This window comes from Oryctolagus cuniculus, chromosome 1, assembly GCF_964237555.1.
Source record: "Oryctolagus cuniculus chromosome 1, mOryCun1.1, whole genome shotgun sequence".
In the NCBI taxonomy this organism is placed as follows: domain Eukaryota; kingdom Metazoa; phylum Chordata; class Mammalia; order Lagomorpha; family Leporidae; genus Oryctolagus; species Oryctolagus cuniculus.
This window is the reverse complement of record NC_091432.1, coordinates 12,950,264-12,967,240: the sequence shown is the minus strand read 5'-3', so window position 1 is coordinate 12,967,240 and position 16,977 is coordinate 12,950,264. Positions and strand designations below refer to the sequence as shown.

The following is a 16,977-nucleotide window of genomic DNA, read 5'->3' as shown; positions in this document are numbered from 1 at the left end:
GTTAAGGTTACTCACCTTAATTCTAATCATAACCAGTAACTAGCCTGTATACAGAGACCTGTACACCTGCTAATTCACCTTAACTTCGTAACTTCCTTATGAGGTGGGTATTATTATCCCCATTCCACAAATGAAGAAGTAGAGATTCAATGTGGTCATACACTTGCCCAAATCACCCCATGGAGAAAAATTTTAGCTTTCCAATATTAAATGACCATTGAACAAAAATGCAAACAGATGAAAGAAAAGAAGGGAAGGTTCTCGGGTGTAAAGAAATACCTCCATGTGTACTGGAAATTCACTCAAAACATGGAAACACTGAGATTTCACTCTCCTTTTCTTTCTTATTTTGGGGAAAAGACAGATAAACTAGGAAGAAAGAAATTGAGGTCCACTTCAAGTATTCGTGAAAAACAGAAGGGAATTCAAAAGCAACACAATTATACGGTAAGAATATGCTTGACTCTGAAAGAAGCTGCCAAACTGTTTTCAATGTACCTGCATTCCAGTTTTTCTAACTCTTTGCCCACTCTTGATATATCATCTTTTTTATTTCAATCATTCTAATAAGTGTATACTGCTGTTGTAAGCAGAGAAAGCTTTCTGTCGAGTTGAAGAGCATAAGTCAATCATCACACTGTGTACTGTTTTAATTTACATTATGATATAATTTACCCTGTGGTTTCACTTAGGTTTCCTCTGTGATAGATGACATTACCATCTTTCCCATGTGTCTGCTTTCAATCCCTATATCTTTTTGTTGAAAAATATGTTAGAATCATCTATCTGTATTTTTAAGTGGGTCATTTGTTTTCTTATGAGTGATTTTTTTAAGGTTATAGTTAGTCCACACTTAGCCTTCTACTCAAGACAATATAAACATATGTCCATGCAAAGACATGGACACAAATATTTGTAGCAGCTTGATGTGTAGTAGTTAAATACTGGAAAAACCCCAAATGTTCATCAACAAGTGAATGAATGAACAAACTGACTGGCAGATGTAATAAAAAGGAACAAAATAGTAATACACTAAAAGAAGCTGCACAAACAGAGAGTAGATAATAGTGAGAGTCCATTTGTAGAAAATTCTAGGAAATACAATCTAAAGTGTAATGACATAAAGCACATTAGCAGTTGCCTGAGGAAGGAGAGGTAGGGGGCTGGATTACAGAAGTCATACGGTCACTTTTGGTGGTGACCATGTGCACAATGTTTACAATGGTGACAGTGTCGTGAATATGCACTTATGTCAAAACTTAGCAAAGTGTTCAGACTTTTATATGTTGATGATAGCACTATATAAATTAATTTCTAAGGAAAAAACTGGAATAATGGCAGAAGAGACGCTCAAGTCATCCTTTTATTTCCATAGCTGAGGAGTTCTTCATCATCAGGGGTTTAGGTTTAATGTAAAGGAAGAAACAAAGAAGTTCTTTAAAGAAGGCTAGAGCCGTAATAGATATGAATCATATGGCTTTAAAGCTTTCTAATTTTTGTGGAATCAAGTTTCTTACTTATAAAAGGGGAGAGTGCTTCTACAGAATTCCATCCAAAGGGACGATTTTGCAGACAGGAATTCTTGGAACCACTTAAGTGGAGTCTCCTGTCTGGAAAGGAAAAAATGCAACCTGTAGGAGATAAAGAGTTCTAGTCACATCAAGCAGGCACTGTGTTATCCACACAGAAACTGTTTTTACATCTCATGCCACCAAAGTCTCTTTCTGAAAATTGAGCACTCATCTCTGCTTACCTTAAAATCTTAGAAATTATTTGAAGGGGCTTCAAAAACTTCATGGAGAGGTAGGTAGGCATTTAGTGCAGTGGTTACAATGCCATGTGGGATACCTGCATCCAATATTGGTACACCTTGGGTTTGATTCCCACCTCCGCTCCCAGTTCCAGGTTCCTGCTAATGTGCAGCTTGGGAGGCAGCAGGTGAAGGCTCATGTACTTGGGCCCACGCCATCCACATGAGAGATCAGGATGGAGTTCCAAGCTCCCAGCTTTGACCTGGCCCAGCCCTTGCTGTTGCAGGCATTTGGGGAGTGAACCAGCAGATGCGAGTGGTTTCATTCTCTCTCTCTCTCTCTCTCTCTACCCCATTCTTTCAAATAAAATCTTTAAAAAATAAATACATTTTTAAAAGCCAAGGAAAACTGAATTAAAAGGTAAGTTTACTTTGGTGTAAAACTTTATGAAATCTGCATAGTTTTTCATAACATTCATTTTCCATAAGTTTTTAAAGACCTCCTCATATATCTAGAACATTATTTTTATGCATGTTCTTAAATATTTCCAGAAGAAAGAATAATTAAATACTTGTGTGACAAGATATCATCTTGAACGCATTAGCAATAACCTCAGAATCATAACTCATATGTTCATAACACCTCTTGAGTTCTCAGACCTAACATGTGATTCTACAAACATGAAGCTTGGTAAAGGAGAGTAAATACTTTATGAAATAATACTAATAATTTTTTCCAAGGTATACAAGGAAGAAGGAGAATGATCCAATGGAGTTGGGAAATGGCACAAGAATAAATGAATTTATATTTCTGGGACTTACTCAGTCCCAAGACCTGAGCTTGTTCTTATTTCTTTTTTTATGTTTGGTATATTTGACAACTGTGCTGGGAAACCTTTTCATTATGGTCACCGTGACCTGTGAATCTCGCCTTCACACCCCCATGTACTTCCTGCTCCGAAATCTAGCTGTCCTTGACATCTGCTTCTCCTCCATTACTGCTCCTAAAGTCTTGGTGGACCTCATGTCAAAGAAAAAGACCATCTCCTATACGAACTGCATGATGCAGATGTTTCTCTTCCACCTCCTGGGAGGAGCAGACATTTTCTCTCTCTCTGTGATGGCGTTTGACCATTACATGGCCATCTCCAAGCCCCTGCACTATGTGACCATCATGAGCATCAGACGATGCACTGCCCTCATTGTGGCCTCCTGGGTGGCAGGCTTTGTTCACTCCATTGTGCAGATCTCCCTGTTGCTCCCACTCCCCTTCTGTGGACCCAATGTCCTTGACACTTTCTACTGCGATGTCCCCCAGGTCCTTAAACTTGCCTGCACTGACACCTTCACCCTTGAGCTCTTGATGATTTCAAACAATGGCCTGGTCACCACCCTTTGGTTTATCTTCTTGCTTGTGTCCTACACAGTAATCTTAATGATTCTGAGGTCTCAGACTGGGGAGGGCAGAAGGAAAGCCATCTCCACCTGCACCTCCCACATCACTGTGGTGACCCTGCACTTTGTGCCCTGCATCTATGTCTATGCCCGGCCTTTCACTGCCCTCCCCACTGACAGAGCCATCTCTGTCACCTTCACTGTCATCTCCCCTCTGCTGAATCCGCTGATCTACACCCTGCGGAACCACGAGATGAAGTCAGCCATGAGAAGACTGAAAAGAAGACTTTTTCCTGCCGAAAGGGAATAAAAAAAATGATCCCAAACTCTTCCTCATTAAAAATTGTTTTAATTATTTTTCCATAGATTAATATTTATATACTCAAATACATTGTCAATAAGCTAACTACACTTACTACATGACCATTTGTTTTCCTATTTAAGTTATTAGGTAACTAATAACTCAAGCCTCTCTTCAACATAACATAACCAGTGTTACAGAATTGAGTTGAATGATACATTTCCTATCAATATGTTGACTTTAACATTTAATATGATCATTTTAGCAGGTAAGATGGCATTTATACCACGGGTTTTAATGGGTCTGGAGTCCCATGACAAGTGTTTAGGCTGTGCCCTTAGAAGTGAATCTGTAGGACTGTATGCAGAACTATGCAGCTTTATAGTTATAGACTGCTCCTCCCTCTCTTATTCCCCCTCTTATTTGTTACTGGGATCTTTTCCAATTGGCTTAATATACATAGGATTAACTTTATGTTACCTAAAGAGTTCAACACATAGTATGAAGAAGAGAAAAGAAAAAGAAAGAAAACAAAGGGGAAAAAAGGAAATACAAAATAGAAAGTAACAATAATAAACTATCCCTCAACAGCCAGGACACATTTCAAGTCATTGATTCTAAAAGTGCCAATTTCACTTCTATAACTTTCATTTTAGGAGTGCGATTAATTCTCACAGATTAGGGAGAACATATGGTATTTGTCTCTTTGGGACTGGGTTATTTCACTAAGTATGAGGTTTTCCAGATTGATCCATTTTGTTGCAAAAGACCAGACTTCATCTTTTTTACTGCTGTGTAGTATTCCATAGTGTACATATCCCACAATTTCTTTACCCAGTCTTCAGTTAATAGTTTAAGTTGATTCTATGTCTTAGCTATTGTGAATTGAGCTGTAATAAACACGGAGGTGCAGACAGCTCTTTTGTTTACTGATTTTATTTCCCTTGGGTAAATTCCCAGGGGTAGGATGGCTGGGTTGTATGGTAGGTCTATATTCAGATTTTTGAGGTATCTCCATACTGTCTTCCATAGTGGCTTTCCCAGTTTACATTCTAACCAACAGTAGGTTAGGGTGCTCTTTTCCCCACATCCTCTCCAGCATTTGTTGTTTGTTGATTTCTGTATGAGGGCCACTCTCACGGGGGTGAGGTGAAATCTCATAGTGGTTTTGATTTGCATTTCCCTGATAGATAGAGATCCTGAACATTTTTTCATGTGTCTGTTGATCATTTGGATTTCCTCTTTTGAAAAATGTCTGTTTAAGTTCTTGGCCCATCTCTTAACTGGATTGTTTGTTTTGTTATTGTGGAGTTTCCTGATCTCTTTGTAGATTCTGGTTATTAATCCTTTATTGGTTGCGTAGTTTGCAAATAATTTCTCCCATTCTGTCAGTTGTGTCTTCACTTTCCTGTTTCTTTTGCTGTACAGAAGCTTCTCAGTTTGAAGTAACCCCATTTGTTCATTTTGGTTTTGACTACCTGTGCCTCTGGAGTCTTTTCCAGGAATTCTTTGTTTGTGCCAGTGTCTTGCAGAGTTTCCCCAATGTTCTCCATTAATTTGATGGTGTTGTGGCATAGATTTAGATCTTTAATCCATGTTGAGTGGATTTTTGTGTAAGGTGTAAAATAGGGGTCTTGCTTTCCACTTCTACATGAGGACATTCAGTTTTCCCAGCGCCATTTGTTGAAGAGACTGTCCCTGCTGCAGGGATTGGTTTTAGCTCCTTTGTCAAATATAAGTTGGTTGTAAATGTTGATTTCTGGGGTATCTATTCTGTTACATTTGTCTATGCATCTATTTTTGCACAGGTACCAGGCTGTTTTGATTATAATTGCCCTGTAGTATGTCTTGAAGTCAGGTATTGTGATGCCTCTGGCTTTGTTTCTGTTGTATAAAATTGCTTTAGCTATTCAAGGTCTCCTGTTCTTTCACATGAATTTCAGCATCATTTTTTTCTAGATCTGAGAAGAATTTCTTTGGTATTTTCATTGGTATAGCATTGATCATGTTAAATGTTAAAGTCAACATATAGATAGGTTCAAGTGTAAAAGTGATCATATAAATAACATCAAGCGTCTGGTAATAATAATAGACAGAATTAAAAAGGAGGAAAAGTCCAATACGGGAAGTAGACCACACAGCAGACTCCTAGAATGACATTCTCTGTAAATAGCACTCTGACCTCAGAATCAATCCCTAAGGCTTCCTGGTCTGGCTGAAAGGCCTGTGAGAGCATTTCAGGCATGGAAAACCAAGACTCTGTGGCAAAAATGTACTATATGAAGGATCTCTGTGAGACCTCAGTGGGTAGAAAGGGCCATCAAAGAAGGAGGTACTTTTCTCTGAAGAGAAGAGAGAACATCCACTTTGCTTATGCCCGTATTCAAATACTGATGGAATCTATGGTCACAAAAGGCTTCCATAGCCTTGGCAGCCCATGGCAAGAGCCTCAGGTGATCAGTGACATCATAAATAAGAGTTTTAATTGTTAAAAGAACAATAGAAGTCTCTGTGCACCTGCTCCCAATGTAGGACCTCCGTCCTTTATGAGTTGCAACTATGAGAATTGACTGCAACTCTTGTTCTCAGACTGTACTCTATATGTTGTATGTAGGGGAGTGCAAACTGTTGAAATCTGAATTTAACATGGAGTTGGTTCTCTGTATATAAAATCAAACTAAAGGTGAACCATAGTGAAGAGTGGTATGGGGGAGAGTGGGAGAGGTGAGGTGGGAGTCAGGGTGGATGAGTGGGTATGGGGGGAAGGGCCACTGTATTCCTGAAGTTGTACTTATGAGAGATGCATTTATTAAATAAAGACTTAAAAAAGATGCATTTCTGTTCAAACACCAAGATAACAACATATCAATCAAGACAATTATATGGCAGGCTAAAAGGATGATCCAATCTCTTTTCTACAAGCTAAGGAAATAAAAGCCTAGAGAGATAAAGTGATTTGTCCAAAGTCTTATAGCAAGTTAATTACAGAGACACCTTCATAAACCCAACCCATTGTTCTACCACCACATAAATGTGATGTATTATAGTGTGGGGCCTGTCTATACTAAACTATTATCTTTTCCTAAAGGTTCATAGTCAATGCCTCTGTTTACACAATATGAGTAGATGTGGCCTATCACAAATTAAGAAATTTTTCTCTTGATTAAATTGTTATAGGATCTTCAGCTACCAAAAACTTTACAAGTGAATAATGCTTGTCTTCCCTTATCCCTGTCAAGAATGAAGCTTGAGCAGATTTCTTATTCTTGTTTAAAGGTATTGATCTTAATGCAGACCTACACATGCCAGATCTACATTCTCATGGTGATTTTATACAAGAGCAGAACCTCGGGGACACTCAAACACGGGCCAACTTATTCCTACTTCCCAAGAACTGATTTTCCAGTTACAGCCTTACATGAGTCAATTTTGGCTTGGATTCTCTACTAAAAATTCCCTCTGTGGGTGGCGGTGGGAGAGCAATAGAGAATGTATTAAAGAAGATAAAAACTTTAATCAGTTTTCTTTTTTAAAAAAAGATTTTTATTTATTTATTTGAGAGGTAGAGTTACAGACAGTGAGAGAGAGAGACAGAGGAAAGATCTTCCTTCTGTTGGTTCACTCCCCAAATGGCTGAAATGACCAGAGCTGCGCCAATCTGAAGCCACGAGCCAGGAGCTTCCTCCAGGTCCCCAACATGGGAGCAAGGACCCAAGGACTTGGGCCATCTTCTACTGCTTTCCCAGGCCACAGCAGAGAACCAGATTGGAAGAGGAGCAGTGGGGACTAGAACCAGTGCAAATATGGGATGCCAGCACCGCAGGGGTAGAATTAACCCATCACACCAGGGCGCCGGCCCCTCAATCTGTTTTCAAACTGTTTTTGTAAAGAGGCAGCTTGGACTACAGTCACAGTGTGGAAACGCAGTAAAACACAGTAGCTGAAAATACTAACTTCAGGGTCATACATAGCTCAGTCCAAATCCCTTTTTTTAACTTTTATTTAATAAATATAAATTTCCAAAGAACAACTTTGGATTATAGTGGCTTTTCCCCCCATCACCTCCCTCCCACCCATAACCATCCCATCTCCCACTCCCTCTCCCATTCCATTTTTCAAGATTCATTATCAATTATCTTTTATACAGAAGATCTACTTAGTATTTACTAAGTAAGATTTCAGCAGTTTGCACCCACACAGACACACAAAGTATAGAGTACTGTTTTAGTAGTAGTTTTACTGTTAATTCACATAGTACAACACATTAAGGACAGAGATCCTACATGGGGAGTAAGTGCACAGTGACTCCTGTTGTTGATTTAACAATTGACACTCTTACTTATGACATCAGTAATCATCTGAGGCTCTTGTCATGAGCTGCCAAGGCTATGGAAGCCACTTGAGTTCACCAACTCTGATCTTATTTAGACAAGGCCATGGTCAAAGTGGAAGTTCTCTCCTCCCTTCAGAGAAAGGTACCTCCTTCTTTGATGGCCCATTCTTTTCACTGGGATCTCACTCACAGAGATCTTTCATTTAGGTCAATTTTTTTGCCACAGTGTCTTAGATTTCCATGCCTGAGAAACTCTCATGGGCTTTTTATCCAGATCCAAATGCCTTAAGGGCTGATTCTGAGGCCAGAGTGCTGTTTAGGATATCTGCCATTCTATGAGTCTGCTCTGTATCCCGCTTCCCATGTTGGATCGTTCTCTCCCTTTTTTATTCTATCAGTTAGTATTAGCAGACACTAGTCTCATTTATGTGATCCCTTTGACACTTAATCCTATCATTATGATCAATTATGAACTGAAACTGATTACTTTGACTAGTGAGATGGCATTAGTACATGCCACCTTGATGAGATTGCATTGGAATTCCCTGACACATTTCTAACTCTACCATTAGGGGTAAGTCTGAGTGAGCATGTGCCAAACTGTACATCTCCTCCCTCTCTTATGTGCTGTGCCCCATTTGTATAAGCATGAGTAAGTTATTTCATCTCTCCAGAGGTCACAGTTCATTTACACAAAGGTACTTAAAATATTCATCCATGGAGTCATTGTGAAGGTTAAAATGAGATAACACATGTGAAATATAAACTACCTAACAGACAATAAATGCTTGATGAAAGGCAAATGTCACTATTGATATCACCAGTACAGCTTGCCCTATCACACCTCTATCCCCCATTGGCCTCTTATACCCTTCCTCTTTAAGGCACCTACTCCTTATTACTAGAGAAAAAACTGGTGAAGTAGAAAATATTGCAATTCCCATAAAATTCCAACCATCTTATCACCTTAAAATTTCCATCATTAAAAAACAATACCGTAGGCTTGCTTGTGATATATAAAGCTTAAAAAGTCACCCTGAAACTGATGGCAGATGTAGCACAAGAGAGTTTCACACCAAAAGAAAATAATGGGTCAAGGACAAACATTGGCTCTGAAAGGAGCTATCAGAGATCATACAATGAAGATCTGACTAGCAGGACCAGAAAGAGAGCCTAGAGACCTCGCCAAGACACAGATGAAGACAAACTTCACTGATGCCTTGAATCTGGCCTGACCCCCTAAACTTTCATTGTGCTTATGAACAAATGCCTATCATATCTTGTCACCTGATTAAAATTCTAACTATTCACAATTATTAACTTATTTTTCCAACCATGGAAATTTTAAAAACAATCACACTTGTCAAGTCACTATGCATACATAGGTCCTGCTACTTTTACCCAAGTAGCAATGCTCTCAAGAGTTCTTAGGCTTTTTGTATGAATTGCTTGTGGAAAGTCAACACCACAAACTATTTAATAGGCAAATGTGTACTTTCCTTTCCTTCCTGTCTCATGGATTACTCAAATAAAATTTTTATCTCTTGGCCGGCGCGCAGCTCACTAGGCTAATCCTCCGCCTTGCGGCGCCAGCACACCAGGTTCTAGTCCCGGTCGGGGCGCCGGATTCTGTCCCGGTTGCCCCTCTTCCAGGCCAGCTCTCTGCTGTGGCCAGGGAGTGCAGTGGAGGATGGCCCAAGTCCTTGGGCCCTGCACCCCATGGGAGACCAGGATAAGTACCTGGCTCCTGCCATCTGATCAGCGCGGTGTGCCGGCCGCAGCGCGCCGGCCACGGCGGCCATTGGAGGGTGAACCAACGGCAAAGGAAGACCTTTCTCTCTGTCTCTCTCTCTCTCTCACTGTCCACTCTGCCTGTCAAAAAAAAATTTTATCTCAGCCAAAAGCAGATGGCACCAAAGACTTATGGCATCTGAATCATTGTATCTCAGAAGTTTAATCACACGGGAGCAAGAATCCAAGGACCCCTGCCACTTCATTGTACCTGATGACTTCTTCAAACCATGTCTAAACACACACTAACTCAGGAAGGCACTAACTCAGAAATGAGAGAGCATGGTATATCATCACACATTTACCTGGATGATATAATATCCTGAGCTGCATTTTTTTCTACTTAAATCCAGTTTTTACCCACTTTTTGAGGCATAATTTACAAATATAAGTTGCATCTACCTATGGTATACAAAGTGACGCTTGATATATGTAAATATTGTGAAGTGATGAATTGTTTATGTTTTAAAGCTTTGTTGCTAAGAACCATAGAAGAGTCAACATATTTCTTTCAAATTACTCTTTGGTACATATGTTCCCTGTATCAAACATGTTAATGGTAAACATCTCATTGAAAAAATAAAATAAAACAATTATGAAGTAATAAGGTTGATGAGCTTCAAGAACTATCACCTCTCTACCTCTTCAGATTATAGGTGAACTGTAGATCTCAGAGATGTAAGATTAAATAATTGCATAGGGGCAATAATGTTGATTTAAACAGAAGTTACATGTATGTATCTACACAATCCAGTCTCTGAGACTTGCCCTGAGAGGAGCCACCAAGCAATCATTTTTTCATTGCTATCTTTTTATTTAAGTTTCATTTTCCTGTTGACTGCAGGCAAAATGACTTTGGTCAAGAGAAAGACTGCATAGCCCTTTTAGTGATTTAACATAACACTTTCTTCCTGAGTCAAGAGGAAAATGCACTCTCCCATGTGCTTCCTCTAGAGGAAAGGATATGTCCTGAAAGTGCACTGGGGCCTCTGCACGGATGTGTGAAATGGGACGGACAGGAGACAGGGTGGAGGAGGGGGTAACTCGGTGACATTTTAATGACTCCCACAGGAACTTCATTGCATTTACCATTTAGCTTCCATGTTCAAACCCAACAATATTCCCTTTGCTAATTCCTATATTGGGATTATAGCTGAGTGACTAAGACAGTTGGACAAGCCACAGTAAGGTAGAACAGAAGAGTCAGAACAATGTGATTCCCTGAGGTTGTCTTTTTCCATCTGAAGAACAAAGATAACAAAATCACTAGCATTAAGGTAGGCTTCACTTTAAGCACAATATTTCTCAGTACCTACTACTTCTGCAGTGTAGGTGGGGCACTATATGAGGATCAATTTCCCACTTGGAGATTAAACCAACCATTAGTGTTAGTGTGTGTGAACTTCTTAGACTGAAAAGCTGCTACTGGTGATTTTTCAAAAATGCTACAAGTGTTTTCATGAAAGCCAAGACTCTTTATGATGCAAAGAAAAGAGGTAGCTTTTATTATTTGGAAGAGGGAAAGTGTAGCTTAGAAAACAGAGAAATATCCATTGACTCTAGGGGATGTGGCTGCATTTTACTTGACAGGTTATTGAGGTGTAGAATATTTTGAAGGTAGTTGTGAAGGTGTTAATACCAGGAGGGTAACTGCCTTGGAAAATAGCATGTAAGAACAGTGATTCCTGGATTCCAGATGAGCATTGTGGCCATCTGTGTTTCTTGGCTGGGAATAAAAGTTTGGGGGTTTTGAGTAAGTTGTTCTAATGACTAGTTTATCCATGCCCTCATGTGCCACTGCATAACAAATACTGTCTCAAAAACTTGTAGGATTTTGATTAAGAGCAGAGGGTTTTTAAAACTGAGAAAGAGAAAATGGTGACATGACGGTCATCCTACAAAGTCAACTCAGTGAGGCACAGTTTGCTCAGTGGGGTGCTGGAGACCCCTTAGTTTGCAGGCTTTGTCTAAATATTTGATAAGATTGTTTCCAAAGGCTGGTACCCTTTGGGGTAATTTCTAGGAAATTCTTGTGATTCTTATTTTGACCTTGCAAAGGTAGAATCAATCTGTATTTCTTTAACCATTTCCCTAACTCTCTGGCTGTTGTGCATGTAGTTCAATGCAACGTACATAATCCTACACTTTAAAGGTATCTTTCCCATTCTGTAAAGATACCATCCACAGGGGCCCACAGATCCATTGTTTTCAAGGGGAATTTTTGCTTGAGGTAAGTTTATTCAGTACTCATTTCTGCACCTTGTCATGGGAGCACTACTTAGCTGATGCTGGCTCAGGTGGCTCTGAAGGCTGCAGTCTGGTTTTTTCAAACTCAGTTGTTTTTTCAAAGACACTTCTGATATTCACTCTGCTAAGTCACTCTGCCATTCTGCTCATTCACCATACACTAGCTTCTAACACCACCATCTTAAACCACATGATATTTTCACTTGATTTGCAAAAAATTTCCCTAAACTCTTTCCTTCATAGCATTTTCTGGGAAGGACTAAGCAGCATCGGGAAAAAGTACGGTTGCAGTAGTGAACAGCATTAGTCTTTGGAACAGTCTTTACAATAAACCATCAAATCTTGATTTGAGAAAAGGCTTTATCAGCCGATACTTTGATGAAATCGACGTTTCTATAACTCAGTTTCCTAATCTATAAAATCGGAATAATGGTAACTATTTCACATCAATAGTATATGTTTTGAAAGAGACAAAATGAAGCATTTGACATTGCACATAAGAATCATCCCATAAAGGTTTTCTAAAAGCAAGCAAAAATTGGCAAACTGGAGTTGCATTAATCTGCCCACATTTCTATAATGCTAAGACCTTGAATAGTGCATGGATCCCCTGGGGCTTATTATGTAGCTATTGAGGATTTCTTATGGAGAATAATCCTGTATTTATTTTCTTTAAAGGCTTATAACATAAATATATTTACAATTGCAAAAATATTTAATTTTTAGCCAGTGCCGCAGCTCACTAGGCTAATCCTCCGCCTTGCGGCGCCAGCACCCCAGGTTCTAGTCCCAGTCGGGGCGCCGGATTCTGTCCCGGTTGCCCCTCTTCCAGGCCAGCTCTCTGCTGTGGCCAGGGAGTGCAGTGGGGGATGGCCCAAGTACTTGGGCCCTGCACCCCATGGAAGACCAGGATAAGTACCTGGCTCCTGCCTTCGGATTAGCGCGGTGCGCTGGCTGCAGCGTGCCGGCCGTGGCAGCCATTGGAGGGTGAACCAACGGCAAAGGAAGACCTTTCTCTCTGTCTCTCTCTCACTGTCCACTCTGCCTGTCAAAAAAAATTTAATTTTTGTTTTTATAAAGATTCCTTGTGGAAAAAAGAAATTAAAATATAGGTTTATTTTTGGTGCAAAAAATGTTTAAGCCATGCATAATTTAATGTGCATTTCCATAAACTTTATGAAAACCCCTCAAAAGCAAGTGTGTGAGTACAAATATCCTTCATTTCTGGAGATGTGCTTTAACTTAAGCCCCTAAGAAAAAGGAAATATATCCCCATAAAAGAGATGGCATTTTCCACTTTCCTGAAAGTATTGAGAGGATGGCACTGACCTACAGGGTCAATATCAAATGAACCACTCTCATATAAGCCCCCATAGATAGATCTAGCACATGTAAGGACTAGCAGGATTAGCAGGACTGGGTAGCCACTGCTGAAAATCAGATTCTCAGATGCCATTAATTTCCACAACAGACGTACAATAATACCTACTCCTTAGAGTCACATTGTGTTTTAGGAAGTTCTTCTCATCATGTTTTAGATAAATTGCATTAGTGCATTTGAGAACTGCCTCATGCCCTGTGTGCTTCATAATTTCTCATGAGTTCACTACTGTTATTGAGTGACTTGCTCATGGTCACACCAGCTAGGAAGTGGCAAACCCCAAATTGCATCAATGTTCCAGATGATCCACAGATCTGTAACCAAAATCCAAGTGCAAGACACACTGCAGCAGAATTCCTGACTAGCACGGGGGTTACAAACACACCATGCACAGATACAGCTACTGTTCTTATCGTCGAGATTATGTACAGTTGCACTTACTTCTCTACAGATTTCACAAGCCACAACATGCTGACAGCACTGTAAACTTCCTAAAGAAAGGACCTATATTCAAGTCCCCTCTCCCTCCTAAAGACCATCTCAGTATGATGGAAATGGCATACAGAGGAAGGGAAAAAAAAAAAAGAAAAGAGGAAAGAAGAGCAGGAGACAGGAAGTGAGGGAAGTGGGGTGAAAAAAGAACAGGTGACACCAGAAAGTCTTAGGCTTGTCATAGTGATTTCCCTGAGCAGATTGTTGTAAAGATTTATTTTTTATTTTATTTGAAAGATGGAGTTAGAGAGAGAGAGAGAGAGGTCTTCCACCTGCTGGTTAACTCCCAGATGTCCACAACAGCCAGAGCTGAGCCAATCCAAAGCCAGAAGTTTCTTCTGGGTCTCCCATGTGGGTGGGACTTGAGCCATCCTCTGTTGATTTCCCAGGTGCATTAGCAGGGAGCTGGATTGGAAGTGGAGCAGCCAGGACTTGAATCTGCACCCATTTGGGATACTAGCACTACCGGCCAGGGCTTTAACCCTTTGCACCACAGTGCCGAACCCCTGAGAAGATTTTAAAAACCACTGACTTCTCCTTTCAGTATCCAAAAGGAAGATTCTAAAGTGGGTTGCTGTAGTTAATTAAAACACATCTCTACGCTATCAATATGTGTCTACATTTCAGATTAACCAAAGATTTCCATCCGGATGGCTCCTCCACTTTCCAGCCACAGTAAGTACAGTGTGGGGATTCCAACTTCAGGGATTCTGGAGACCTGGAAACTCCTACAATCATTATTCTGAACATTTATTCTTGTCACCTTATTTTCTTTTTAATAGATTTATTTATTCATTTGAGAGGCAGAGTTACAGACAGAGGAAGCGAGAGACAGAGAGGTCTATCCCATCTGCAGGTTCATTCCCCAAGTGGCCTCAATGGCCAGAGCTGGGCAGATCAGGAGCCAGGAGCCAGGAGCTTCCTCCTGGTCTCCCACATGGGTACAGGGGCCCAAGCACTTGGGCAATCTTCCACTGCTTTCCCAGGCCATAAGCAGAGAGCTGGACTGGAAGAGGAGCAGCTGGAACACAAACTGGAGCCCACATGAGATGCCAGTGCCACAGGTGGAGGCTTAACCTACTACGCCACAGCACTGACCCTCTTGTCACCTTAACATAAACATCGAGGAGGAATAGGAGTTCTTATCTCATTTTTCTGTGTGAATGAAAAAGAGAGTGCTGCTTGAGGGAGCTTGGTATTTTAAGAACTTTTTTCCCTAATATTACAAGAGTTTTGTGAAAAAGAAAATGGAAAAATTAAAATCAAAATCAGCAAAGAATTACATGTTGATAGCAGAGTCACCTACATGACAGAAGAATTTGAGAATACCTAAAATCCACAAGTGATAGGGAAATAAAAGGAATTCTCAGCTTGCAACTGGTGAAATCTCTATCTGTAGAGGGGGTCTTCAAAAGGCTCATGGAAAATATGACTACGTTGGCTGGCACCATGGCTCAATAGGCTAATCCTCCGCCTGTGGCGCCGGCACCCAGGGTTCTAGTCCCAGTCGGTGTGCCAGATTCTGTCCCTGTTGCTCCTCTTCCAGTCCAGCTCTCTGCTGTGGCCTGGGAGTGCAGTGGAGGATGGCCCAAGTCCTTGGGCCCTGCACCCACATGGGAGACCAGGAGAGGCACCTGGCTCCTGGCTTTGGATCAGCGCAGTGCACCGGCCGCAGCGGCCATTGGGGGATGAACCAACGGAAAAAGGTCTCTCTCACTATTCACTCTGCCTGCCAAGAAAAAAGAAAATATGACTGTGAAAAAACTGGGCATAGTCTTCAAAATTTTTTATCACCAAAATAAATTCTATGTATTCCACAAATTTTCTGAAAACCTTGCAACTACAGAGCACCATGTAACTATAAAAGTAACGGTTATGGAAGTGAGTGATCCATTAAATTTTTCTTTAAGTGAAATTAATCCTTCACACATGGGATTAAAATGTTATAATTACCATATGTTTATTATTTTTAACTTTTTACTGAAGAATAATATACTCACATACAGAATAACACAGATAGTATACGACCCAATGAATTTTTGCACAAACTTAATATAACAGCTTGTTCTGTAACAAACGCTCAGATGTGCACAGCACACTATCAGCACCCTAAAAGCATAAGTGCTTTCTGGTGTCTGTATTATTCAGCACAGCATGACGTTTATGAGATACTTATATTGTTACTACAGTATAAATATTGTAGTTGCTGAATAATATTGTGTGAATTTCACACAACTTATCTTTTCTACTGTTGATTGGATACTGTTATTTTCCAGTTTGAAGAAATGATATACAGTGCTTCTAGGAATATTCAAGGACATGTCTTTGAGTGACATTTCCTAGAAGCGGACATACATATGCTTAACAGATATATATATATATATATATATCCCCTTAGGAAATATATATCAACATATGGAGAGAAAGAGCATAATATATAATATACAGGTTATACAGTGTGTGCATTTGAATATATGTATACATTTAATTTTAGTAGCTATCAAGCAGCAAAGTAGATATATCAATACACACTCACCAACAGTATACAAAAGTTTCAACTACTCCATGTCTTCACCATTACTTGGTATTTCTGTTTAACTTTATTAAAGGTACACAAATTTCATGTGTTTCATATATACAGATTTAGGAACACAGTGATACTTCCCACCCTACCCTCACTCCTGCCCATGCTTCCACCTCTTTTCCTCCTCCCTCTCCTTTTCCCACTCCTAATTTTTACAAAGATTTATTTTCAGTTTACTTTATACTCATAATATTAACCTTATACTAAGTTAAGAGTTCAACAGTATGAAGAAAAAAAAGCAGAGTTGTTTTCTCAATTTATCCATTTTGATATGTATGTGATGGTTTTTTACTATAATTTTAAATTGCATTTTCCTAATAATTGATGAAGTTGAGTCAACATTTGGATATCCTCCTTTGTGAAGAACTAGTTCCTACCTTTTGCCATTTTTCATTTGGGTCATCTGGGTTTTTTTAAATGACCTGTAGAAGTTCTTTCTATATTCTAGCTATAAGTATTTTCTCAAATATATGTATTATAAATATTTTTCTCATTTACAAGTTACCTTTTAGTTATTAATGATGCCTCTTGTGAACAGAAATTCTTAAAAATAGTATTAAGAATAAATTCAACTACATTAAGACATTAAGTGTCAGGTTTTATAGTGAAGTTGTAATTGAATAGGCTAGTAGACCTCTACCCTCTGTTTCAGTGCCTGCAATGACAGTAAACATGACTGCTTAGATGATTGTTTCAAAAACCT

General features: G+C 39.7%; 1 protein-coding gene across 1 annotated transcript; it reads left to right on the top strand.

Annotated features, from left to right (window-relative positions):
* The first annotated feature begins 2,519 nt into the window (after positions 1 to 2,519).
* LOC100354669 (olfactory receptor 4D11) lies at positions 2,520 to 3,455 on the top strand. The gene has a single exon (XM_002709180.3). It carries the CDS (start codon positions 2,520 to 2,522, stop codon positions 3,453 to 3,455), a length of 936 nt encoding a protein of 311 aa, XP_002709226.3.
* Positions 3,456 to 16,977: the final 13,522 nt, after the last annotated feature.